The sequence below is a fragment of the Vulpes vulpes genome, chromosome 6 (genome assembly GCF_048418805.1).
Source record: "Vulpes vulpes isolate BD-2025 chromosome 6, VulVul3, whole genome shotgun sequence".
NCBI classification, from domain to species: Eukaryota; Metazoa; Chordata; class Mammalia; order Carnivora; family Canidae; genus Vulpes; species Vulpes vulpes.
In genome coordinates, this window is record NC_132785.1 from 101,590,056 (window position 1) to 101,602,956 (window position 12,901).

A 12,901-nucleotide genomic window follows, 5' to 3' on the forward strand; every position below is an offset into this window, starting at 1 on the left:
GATAAAATAAATTTAGTGTATGGGTGACATTAATGCCCTGAAGGGGAGTGAGTAAGGAGTGAGTAGCTAAATAATCTTTTCCTGACTTTTCTAAAAAAGAAAATTTCCTTTGAAATCCTAAATAAATTCAAGTTTGAGTATTTCATTTTACTGACTAGCGCACTAAGTGTTCAATGTTTAGTTTGTGGTTAAGGACATAGACTCTGAAGCCATACTACCCCGGTTTGAGTCTCTGCTATTAATAGCTCTTTGATTTTCTCTGCTATTAATAGCTCTGTGATTTAGGCCAAGATATATAAACCTCCTCTGTAAATAAAGATAATAATAATGCCTCCCCATAAGGTTGTTGTGAAGATTAATTAAAACAGTGCCACAATGCAGAGTAGGCACTTAAAAGGATTATCCAATAACATCATTACATTTCACTAAGTTTTGGGGATCCCTGGGTGGCTCAAAGGTTTGGCGCCTGCAAGGGGATCCTGGAGTCCCGCTGGATCGAGTCCTGCGTCAGGCTCCCGGCATGGAGCCTGCTTCTCCCTCTGCCTGTGTCTCTGCCTCTCTCTTTCTCTCTCTCTCTCTCTCCCTCTGTCTATCATGAATAAATAAATAAATAAATCTTTAATAAAAATTTAAAAATTTCACCAAGTTTTGACACATGATGTAACATTGCCGACTTGATTTAATGTTCCACCAAAGCAGGCTAAATTTTGGAAGCAAGAGAAAATTTCTCACTTTGCAATGTTCATTTACAGACATATGAAAATGAGAATTTATGATATTTATAAGACATTCCCACTTTTTTGTCACTGTTTCAGCATCATAGTCTTAGTTAATTATCTTCCTGTTTAGGTCACAGTGCTGTTGATATCACCAAGGTGGCTAGAAGACACCGCATGTCTCCGTTTCCTCTAACATCTATGGACAAAGCCTTCATCACAGTTCTGGAGATGACTCCGGTGCTTGGGACAGAAATCATCAACTACCGAGGTATAGTTATATTTGCCCATTGCCTTTTCTTTCCATTTTTTTCCAAGTAAGATTCATATAATATTAATACATGGTTTTCCTGAAGGAGAAAGGTTATTAACCATTATCACAATTATTATCATCATTCTTTTTCCTTCTTTTGCTTATTTCTACTCAACTCTAAGATCAGTCTTAATGGAGCTAATCCAGTCGGGATCAAATTTACCTTAAAAATAGCAACCCCTGTATTTGGACCCCATGGGTCCAAAATAAAAAGCTGATGAATTATTTATAATATTAAATTTATATTAATAATCTTAATTAAATGTGAAGCAGTTCTTTCTTTCCAGATGAAATTTTTTTTCATTAAAAAAAAAAAAGAAGGAAAATAATCAACTGTGTTTACCCTGTCCATCAAAATACCAATACTCTAAACTAAAGAAAGGATTATCGGGCAGCCCAAGTGGCTCAGAGGTTCAGTGCCACCTTCAGCCAGCAGCATGATCCTGGAGACCTGGGATTGAGTCTCATGTCGGGCTCCCTGCATGGAGCCTGCTTCTCCCTCTGCCTGTGTCTCTGCCTCTCTCTCTCTCTCTCTCTCTCGGATAAATAAATAAAAAATCTTAAAAAAAAAAAAAGAAAAGGATTATCAAGGGCACCTGGGTGGCAAGTTGGTTGCGTGTTCAACCCTTGGTTTCAGCTCAGGTCATGATCTAAGGGTTTCAGATCAAGTCCTGCCTCAGGCTCTATGCTCAGCATGGAGTCTCTTTGATATTCTCTCCTTCTCCCTCTGCCCCTCCTGCTCATGCTTGCTCTCTCTCACTCTTGCTCTCTCAAATAAATAAAATAGGAGCACCAGGGTGACTTGGTCAGTTAAGTGTCCAATTTTTGATTTTGGCTCAGGTCATGATCTCAGGATCCTGGGATTGAGCCCCACATCAGGTTCTGTGATCAGCAGGGAGTCTACTTGAGAATTATCTCTCCCTCTGCCACTCTCTCACTCTCTCTCTCAAATAAATAATTACATCTTTTTTAAAAGACTTAAAATAAATCTTAAAAAAAAAAGAAAGGATTATCAGCACTGAGTGAGAAAAATAGTTAACTGAGTCTGCCTGATGTCTGTTTTGTCAGAAATGGGAGATAATAAATGTGTCTTATAACCATGTTTTCCTTTGTGAAAAACATATTTTTAAATGTAAAATGTAAAAACTGTATTAATTCATCCATTGTTTACTGAGCAACCAGTCTGACCTAGCTGAACAATCAGTCTGACCTAGTTTTTCTGCTTCATCCATCTTCTCATTTCCAATGAGAAGATATAAACTCTTAGGTTAATAGCATATGAAGGCAGCCTGTGGAAAGGTAGTATTCCTCAGTGTTTTCAGTTTTTAATCAACCATTTTCCTTTCTAAAAATTCAGCTAGAAGTTTTAGTGCAATTTGAATAAAATGTAGTTTCTTAATTTTTTTGTTATTAGATAAACACAAAAGGATTGATTTTACAAATAAAAGACTTCATTCATGAATCATAAAATATTCAAACTTCAATGAACATTAGAGAGCATCTATACAAACACCATAATTTTTCTGCAAAGAAACTCACTCAGAGCTACAGAAAAGGAATAGGATTAAAGCTCAAGATTTACATTCTTTTTTTACTACATGATAGTGCTCTTCTCTTAGTATTAAAATACAAAAAAAAAATCATAGAAAACATAACAACTTATGATAAAAGACCTGTGGGGCACCTGACTGGCTCATTCAGGGGATGCAACTCTTGATCTTGGGATTGTGAGTTCATTCCCCATGTGGGATGTAGAGATTAAATAAATAAAACTTTTTTTAAAAGGTCTAATACTAGTGAAACATTAAATGCCCAATTCAGGCTCTTTAGTCCTTGCCCTACTTAGACAAAAGTTGTTTTTATATAGTTACACATCTTTGAGTTATATTCTTTTAGGTATGTATATATCATTAGGCTGAAACCTTTTCTTTCATTTTTGTTGTACTTCTCATTAAAGAAAATAAAGATTTAGAAATTGGAGTGGGGAATTAGTCAGCAATTAACTATGTGATTTCAGAAAGCAATTATAATGAAATATGTTTCTTTGTACTATTGAAAGCAAAATATTCAGTTATTTTTTATATCAACACCAAGATATTTTCAGAAAATATGAATAAATACTTTACTTATTATGAAAATAAGTTAACCATCCCTGGCTTGTGATAATTTCAGGGTAGTTTCCCTTAACATCAGTCCTTTGGGTGCACTGTATATACCAAAGTCACATTTAGATAGGAATTCCAGTCTTTCTAAGGAAAAAACAGAATTGAAAATGACCATTTTTATTTTTCTTTTAGGAAAAAAAAATGCTGTCAGATGGATTCTCTTTTCCCTTCATGTGCTTGTTTCCCCTTCATTTATTCTTTAAATCAGTTGTCACTCATAAGTAAGCAAATTCTTCATGGATGTTTCCACCCATGATGATGAAAAATAATAGTAAGCTTTGCATTCAACCTTCGAGTTGGATCAATTTTTAATGCAAAAGGGTATTATAATTAAACCTTCCAAGCACTTTAGTTAGGTATTTAAGAAATAATACTATATATAGAAACATACTCAGTTTGTTCAACAAATATTTACTAAACATCTATTAAATGTCAGGTACTATATTAGGTCCTGGATATAAAAGATGAATAAAATGAAATGCCTGCCCCATGGATTTCACTATCGCATAGGACAGAGACAGGTAGATAATAAAGTACTTGTCTCCTTTATTGGCTCTTGTAGGCTTGATTTCCTTCAATTCCTTGAATGTAAACTTTCTTTAGAGTTTTTGTCTTTGGTCCTTTTCAGATCTTATACATTTACTTCAGATAACCTCATGCATTTCAAATACTATGCAATTTCTAGTTCTGTATCACTTCCCAGACCTTACCTGAGCTCCAGACTCCTACACCAAAGGTATACCTGCTGCTAGGAAATGTAACATGACCAATACTAAACTTATTTTCTTTACCTCTACATCCTCTGAAATCCATCCCTTGTTCTCCATCCCCACTGCTATTGATTTAGTTCAGATCTTTATTATTAACTTCCCGGATTATTATAATAGATTCATAAAGATCCAATCCATTCACCAATTTATGTGAAAGTACAGACATACCTCAGAGATATTGCAGGTATTCCAGAGCACTACATATAAGTAAATATTGCAATAAAGCGAGTAAAATGAATTTTCACTTTTCCACTGCATATAAAAAATGTGTTTATGAAAAAAAATGTGTTTATGCTATAAAAACTCTGTTAAATGTGCAATAACATTATATCTATAAAAGAAAGTACATATCTTAATTTTAAAAAATACTTTACTAGAGCACTTGGGTGGCTCAGTCAGTTGGGTATCTGCCTTTGGCTCAAGTTGTGGTCCTGAGGCCATGGGATTGAGCCCCGCATGGAGACTCCCTGCTCAGCAAAGAATCGGCTTCTCTCTCTACCCCTCACCTACTTAAGCTGTCTTGCCAGCGTGCTCTTGCTCTCTCTGTATCTCAAATAAATAAATAAAATATTTTAAAAACCTTTATTGCTCTCCTGAAACTAATATTATACTATATGTTTTTAGAATTTAAATAAAAACTTTAAAAAATACTGCTGAAAAAATGCTAACCATCATTTGAGCTTTAAGCAAGTCATAATCTTTTTGCTGTTGAAGGGTCTTGCCTCAGTGTTGATGGCTGCCTACTGATCAGAGTGGTGGTTGATGAAGGTCGGGATGGCTGTGATAATTTCTTAAAATAAGACAGCAATTAAGTTTGCTGCATCAGTGACTCTTCATTTCATGAACAATTTCTCTTAGCAAGTGATGCTGTTGGATGGCATTTTACCTACAGCAAAACTTCTTTCAAAACTGGAGTCAATCCTCTCATGCCTGCATTTCTTTATCAACTAAGTTTATGTAATATTCTAAATCATTTGTTGTCATCTCAACAACCATCATAGTATCTTTACCAGGAGTAGATTCCATCACAAGAAACCACTTTCTTGGGGTGCCTGGGTGGCTCAGCGGTTGAGCATCTGCCTTGGTCTCAGGGCATGATACCACGGTCCTGGGATTGAGTCCCACACTGGGCTCCCTGCATGGAGCCTCTGTCTCTGTGTCTCTCATGAATAAATAAATAAAATCTAAATTTTTTTTAAAAAAAGCACTTCCTTTGCTCATCCATAAGAAGCAATCCCTCATAAAGTCTTATATTAGATTGCAGCAGTTTAGTCACATCTTCAAGTTCTACTTCGAATTCTAGTTCTCTTGCTATCTCCACCATATCTGTAGTTATGTCCTCCACTGAAGTTTCAAACCCGTCAAAGTCATCTAAGAGGGTTAGAATCAACTTCTTCCAAGCTCCTGTTAATGTCAATATTTTTACCTCTTCCTACAAATCACAAATGTTTTTAATGACATTGAGAATAATGAATCCTTTCCAAAAGGTTTTCAGTTTACTTTGCCCAGATCCGTTAGACGAATTCTATCTATGGCAACTATAGCCTTATGAAATGTATTTCTTAACTAATAAGACTTGAAAGTCAAATTACTCCTTGATCTATGGGCTGCAGAATGGATGTGCTAACAGGCATTAAAACAGCATTAATCCCATTGTACATCTCCATCAGAGTTCTTGGGTGACCAGGTGCCTTATCGTAAGCAGTAATATTTGAAAGAAATCTTTTCTTCCGAGCAGTAGCTTGTAACAGTGGGCTTAAAATATTCATATTATTCCAGGTAATAATCCATGGTGCTGTCTTCCAGGCTTTGTTGTCCCAATCATAGAGCATAGGTAATTATTACCTATAATTCTTAAGAGACCTAGGATTTTAAAATGGCCCCTGAGCCCTGACATCCACTGAAAGTTTCCAGCAATGTTAGCCCCTAACAAGAGAGTCAGGCTGTCCTTTGAAGCTTTGAAGCCAGGCATTGACTTCTCCTCTCTAGCTATGAAGGTTCTAGATGGCATCTCCTTCCAATAGAAAGCTATAAATATTAGTCTACACTGAAAACCTCTTGTTTAGTGCAGCCACCTTCCTTAATTATCTTAGCTGGATCTTCTGGATAACTTGTTGCAGCTTTTCCATCAGCACTTGCTGCTTCACCTTGCACTTTGATGTTATGGAGACGGCTTCTTTCCTTAAACGTCATGAACCAGCCTGTATTAGTTTTTAGACTTTTCTTCTGCAGCCTCCTCACCTGTCTCAGCCTTCACAGAATTGAAGAGAATTAGAGCCTTGCTCTGGATTGCTTTGGCTTAAAGGGAATGCTGTGGCTGATTTGATCTTTAATCCAGAATCTACATAGTTCATTTTTATTTCTACTAGATGCATCTCTAACTTACTGAATTTCATCTTTCAATCACTGAGTAAAAAAAGTATGGGGAGTGGGGACTGATCAGCCTTTACTGTTCTCTGAAATTCTAAATATTTTGCCTTTGCAAATTCTGACACCTACAGTTAAAGAAACCTAAGAGGAGACCCCATGTTTTCTAAGAAATGTCCAGAACCACTGAATCTGTGAAGCAGTTAGGACCTGTAACATCTCTAAAAATTTTTCTTTGTCTGAGAAGAATCAACAATAGTTCCAGAAAACTAAGGATAAACATGTACAGAAATGCTAGAAGTGATTGCTGTCAAAATTAGAGACATGGGGTAACTCTATGAAGGATTTTTTTAGAGTATAAAACATGAAATATTTAGACTATTACAGAAAGTAGGTAATTTAGAGATCATGTAGTCTCTCTTATTCTAAAGATGAGGGAATTGAAAACCAAAGAAGTGTAATAATGTTCGTATTATTGGACACAGGATTACGATTGAAACCTATGCTATAACCTAGGATTCTTTTTTTTTTTTTTTCTTTTTATTTATTTATGATAGTCACAGAGAGAGAGAGAGAGGCAGAGACACAGGCGGAGGGAGAAGCAGGCTCCATGCACCGGGAGCCTGATGTGGGATTCGATCCAGGGTCTCCAGGATCGCGCCCTGGGCCAAAGGCAGGCGCCAAACCGCTGCGCCACCCAGGGATCCCTTAACCTAGGATTCTTGACTTCTAGTCCGTTCCTCATTCCACTACCCTATACTACATCTCAAATCAGTATGAAAATTATTCTTCTAAAACAAGTGCCTAGATGTGCATGTATGTGTACTGTTTCTTTGTTTTAATCTGTTTGGGCTGCAGATGGATTTTTTTTGTTGCCTCTGATCTATTTTGTAGCATATGTACTATTTTCAGCTCCTATCTGCAAGTAAGGCCTTTAAGGAACAAGTGCTCCACCATAAATGCTTTTTTTTTGTTTCTTGGGAGAAGTGTACCTGGCATAACAATAGATGGTAGTATTTGTAAGACTACCATATGTGATTCACCCTCTTTGCTTGTAAAATGCATGACATGAATAAATTACAACTTTATACTTGGTACGGCACCAGCTACTTTGAGTAAGGCAGATTAAAATATTCTGGCCCATTCCCTGTTATTCCCAGTCTCTTTCAGTTAACACTGGAAAAACTTGAGCTTTCAATAGAAAGAATTCTGCTTTCTTAGTAGTATTATTTTAGATTACAAGCTCTAGGCTTTCTTATTTAAGATTACATGACCAGGGGCACATGGGTAGCTCAGTGGTTGAACAGCTGCCTTTGACTCGAGTCATGGTCTCAGGGTCCTGGGATTGAGTCCTGCATCGGGCTCCCCACAGGGAGCCTGCTTCTCCCTCTGCCTAGGTCTTTGCCTCTCTCTCTCTGTCTCTCATGAATGGATAAGTGAAATCTTAAAAAAAAAAAAGAAGAAGGAAATAAAGAAAGAAGAAAGAAAAAGAAAGAGAAAGAAAGAAAGAAAAGAAAGAAAGAAAGAAAGAAAAAAGAAAAGAAAGAAAAGAAAAGAAAAGAAAGAAAAGAAAGGAAAGGAAAAGAAAAGAAAAAAGAAAAGAAAAGAAAAGAAAAGAAAAGAAAAGAAAAGAAAAGAAAAGAAAAGAAAAGAAAAGAAAAGAAATTACATGACCAAAAATTTCAGCATTTCTGACTTGGGTTCTTTGTTTTTTTCTAGTCAAGGAACCTTAAAGCTTTTCTATTGGAACTAGTTTGAGACGGGGAAGTATCTCTTTTAGATTGCTGACCACACCAAAGGGACTTTCTCCCTGTCTCTAACTTAATAGTTAATAACTGCCTAATTCAGGTGGTAATCTAAAGCAGAAATTCACTGCCCTCTAGAAGAAATGCAGAAGCTCCTGATTCCAAGCTATACGAGATTCTAACCAAAGTGGTCATAAGTCATGCTAGGAATTCATTAACTCCTCCTGACAGTTCAGAGGCTCTGAGAATATAAGGAAAAAGAAAGTAAGGTGTACTGGAAGGAGCTTTGCCATTAAACATACTTAATCTTTACCTTGCTTTACTTTTTAAGTGCCTAAGAGATGTTGAGCAAGCTACGAGGATCATTTCCCTCATACATTAAAAATAGAAATCATGTCTACCCAGTAAAGTCATTGTGAAGTTCTATTGAGATAATAGTATATATAAATCATCTAGTTTTTCTAAGCTGTCATATTTGGAATTTAGTAACTGATTCCCTTCCCTTCCATCTCCATGTTGGAATTCTAAGATCATGGCCTTAGCACTTGTAAATTACAAAATCAAAGCTAGAATTCCATGGCTCAGCTGCATTTGTTGATCCACATTAACAATCTCTGGATCCCTGTATGGTTTGTTGTAATCAGATTTATATTCCATCCATCCAGGTCATTCAGACCTGTGCTCCCTATCTCATTAGAAAATTTACCTAAACAATTTTCACTGTTTTTCTGCTTATCTCTGGTTGAGTTTTATAAAATTAAAGCAGAGAATTGAGATAGTTCTTCAAATATTTCAAGTGAAAGCATGTATTTTCATTATCCAATTACTGCCTCCAGTAAGGTCTTCACCTGGGATAATCCTATTTACCTGAAGATATCTCCTGGGGATTGTGGCATTTGCTGTAGGTTTTTCCATCAGTGTGGCCATTTGAATTCATTTATAATTCCCTTCAGATAGTCTCATCTCTTTAGGTTCTTTAGTCCATAAATTTCATTACACCTTTAAAATGTGTACATATAAAAAAATAAAAATAAAAAATAAAATGAAATGTGTACATATCATTAAATTTATGGTTCTGATTACATCATTCCCTTTATATTTCTCCCTGCATTCCTCAAATATGAATATCCCTATCTATATATTTGTGATGTGTGTATGTGCATGTATGTGTGTGTAATCATAATGTCTAGAAAATTATGCTGTTTTTCATATCCAAAGATTATAATTATATTGCCAGTCTATTATCTGTGTGCTCTCAGGTGCTTTTTTGCCCCCCAGTATTGTGGATATACCAAATGTGTGCTCTTATCATGATATTCACGATGCCTCTTTGTGTGGGGGTGTTATTTTTATAGTTATATAATTGAGTAAAATTAATTCACATAGGAATCAGACGTATAACATCGGCCTAATTAACCCTATGTTGCAAGCAGACGGACTAATCTTCCTATTTCATACTTCCTTCTACGCATACCATCATATATTTCCATATAAGTATCCCCTTTTCTTAAGTAAGTATATTATAAATATATCTCACTTTAAGCAATTTTGATAGAAAATAATTCAATAATAATTTAATCAAAAAGCCTTAGAAGGAATTTTAATATGATTTTTAAATTGATTTACACAGCTTTTATTGAATATATCTAAGGTTAAAACAAGATACAGTCTTTAAATATTATTCTTAGTTTCCCATTCTTTTTGGATATCTCATTATCTTTTCACATTTTAAATATACATAATTTATTTGCATAATTTATTTAGCATTCTTTTTTTCAGTATCTACTTTAAAGTGCCATAATATATATTAATACCATTAAGTTAGGATTCAGAATATAAGTTTCCGTTAAAATGGAACAAAAGCAGAAAATTTTTTGTTAGAAAATTTTTAAGAAGGAAGCATCAAAATATTTTATTCCTACAGTGATCAAAATTTGAAAGAAAGCTATCACTTTTAGAAGTGAGAACTCATTTCTATTCGTAATTAATATTATATTAGTAGAATTATAAAAATTCTTGTAAATATACAAGATTTTTCCAAACTAAGGGAAAGAAAATTAGTACAAATGAAAAGAGACAAACTTAAAAATTAAGTGGCCAGAAAAGATTTGCCAGTACCAGCAAGAGAATAGCCAGGAATAAAAACTTGACAATAGCTTTATGTTTTAAGTTTGGATTGATTAACTTATGCTCAGAGCACCTTTTTGACTGTTTGGTCAGGTAAAGACTTTTCCTGGCAGGTGTTCAGCTGACCCCAAGCAGCATGGGCTTTGCATCAGAAAAACCAAAATAATCTTTAATTTAATGGTGAGATAAAAGCATAGGAAGAAAATCTGAGACACAAGGATTTTCTTAAAATCAACAGTGCTTTTTGTAATGTATCTGAATGTGTATAAGAATGAAACAGATTTGCAATTTTTAATTGTTTTTCTGAAAATATAATTTATTTAAATGGTTAAAAATCTTATATTTCTGTTTCTAGAAACTCCTTTTCTACAGAATCCTGATGTCCTTCGTTAACTTGCTAAATGAAAAATAATCATCTAGGGATGCCTTGGGTGGCTCAGTGGTTGGGCATGTGACTTCAGCTCAGGGCATGATCCTGTAGTCCTGGGATTGAATCCTGCATCAGGCTCCCTGCAGGGAGCCTGCTTCTCCTCCTCCTGCCTGTGCCTCTGACTCTCTCTGTGTCTCTCATGAATAAATGAATAGAATCTTTAAAAAATAATAATAATAATAAATTAACATTTTGTTTATCATTTGGAAGCAACATTGATTCAGTGATACTATTGAGTCTTGAAACTATAATGCCCTACTAATTTCCTTACTTTGATTTTAGCCATATTGAAATAAGCCACCAGTAGTTTTCCAAGTCAATATCATACTTGGCACTTTTGTTATTTATGTCTTCTTGCATTACATGTAAGAGCTTTATTTTATCATGCTTTTTTTTCTTTTTATAAAATACTTATTGCATGTTACCTTTTCCCTTTCTTTTAATAACCACTGTAATATCCTCATATAGAACCAATGTTGAAAAAGCTTGGAATTATTTTTAGGATACTAGGATATGTAATTCAAAATTATGGAAATTAGATTAAAAGCTTTATTTTCTGTGGAGCATTTGACAATTTATGAGACAGTGATTAAGTAATTAGTAATAAAGAAAAGTTTAAATTGTTCAAACTATAGAAAGAAAATTTTGTTTATTTGTTTATACCAAACCCTGACCCTTTGGACGTAAATGCTACCCGTTTATCAGTGACACTCTATTTATTTCACCTGGGTTTGGCAAGGTTTCCGTCATTAAATACTAAAAGAAGTAAGCACTTACTCTTAATTGAAATATTTTCTGTAACCTTAAGAACATTTTAGATACTTTTTAAAAGTACTTCCCTAAAAAATTTCTTATTCTAGACAAGTTCAATACTTTTTACTGTTACGGTTACTATTTTTAAAACTTAATATTTTATATGTAGAAAATAATATATGTAACAATGATACAGGTTATGGTACTCAATAATAAAATAGACATAATGAAACCATAACAACTTAAAAATTAATTTATTACCAATTGCATTGCATCTTTTTGTGTTGCTATACCATGACAGTCATTTCTGGTAATCATAACATTTGCAGTTATTCCAAATTCTATAACTTGGCACAAAGCTTCTTTTTTATTTTATGACATAAGAACCATAATGTAATTCTTTACTCATCACACTGGCAGGTAATAAGTCCATCCCTAGATGGAAAAATACAAATATACAACATAATGCCACTTTGAACAAGCTATGTATTTTAAAAGCATAGAAATGTTTATTATACTATTCCATAACCATGATTTCTAGAGTAACTAGAGAATAATTAATTTACTTGTTTTCATTAAAGGGATATTCAGGGCAGCCCGGGTGGCTCAGCGGTTTAGTGCCGCCTTCAGCTCAGGGCATGATCCTGGGGATCCGGGATCAAGTCCCGCGTCAGGCTCCCTGCGTGGAGCCTGCTTCTCCCTCTGCCTGTGTCTCTCTCTGTCTCTCATGAATAAATAAATAAAACCTTAAAAATAAACAAATAAAATAAAGGGATATTCACTTCTCAATCATTCACCCCTTTTCAGTTTATACATATGAAACTTTCACAAATGAAAACTGTAATGCATAAATGAGATCTATAATGTCTAGTCTTTCATGTACAATGCAGATGTGGAGAAAAAAATTTATTAGAATAGGCTTGAGGGTTAAATATTTAGTGTCTGTTAAATAATCACAAAGTATTCTGAATATGCTATATTCATTTTAAGTTGTTTTTTTTTTTTTTTTAATGTGGTAACAACCCAAATCTGCATATGTTACATTCACCTTTCCTCTTAATCCCTACCCCTAACATTGTTCCTACCAATAGTCATTTGGCCTGAGGAAGTATATGTACCAAGACTGCCTTCTCAACTGTTTCGGTGAACACAGTGGATAGCTATTAAGTCAAAGTAGTCTTCGTAGCTTCTCATATAGATTGGAAGGGATGGTAGTTTTTAAATGTTGCAGTATCAGAGCTGTCACAATGAAGTTAAACTTTTGAAGAATGTATAATCATCAGCAAACTGACTTATATCCTTGTTTTGTATGGGGAAGTCTTAGGTAGTATCTTTTCTTTTCAGCTTTCTGTTACCTACCACATTCGTTCTAAACTCCTGATTCGAAAAACTGATAGTGTCTTAGTTACCCAAAATGAGGATAAGAAGTCCATTTCTTGGACCACTGAAGTCAAGAGTTTCCCCTTGACTTCTTCCAAAGCCTTCTTAGAACTCCTATATCCAAAAGCCACTCGG

At 34.7% G+C, this 12,901-nt stretch overlaps 1 protein-coding gene across 36 annotated transcripts in view; it reads left to right on the top strand.

The window, feature by feature from the left end:
• GPHN (gephyrin) overlaps nucleotides 1-12,901 on the top strand; it is a 620,367-nt gene that overhangs the window by 511,329 nt on the left and 96,137 nt on the right. For all 36 annotated transcript variants that reach the window (XM_026008409.2, XM_026008412.2, XM_072761754.1 and 33 more), the window contains one exon: nucleotides 850-987. In XM_026008409.2, coding sequence (XP_025864194.1) covers nucleotides 850-987 — 138 coding nt within the window. The remainder of the gene's footprint in view (nucleotides 1-849; nucleotides 988-12,901) is intronic.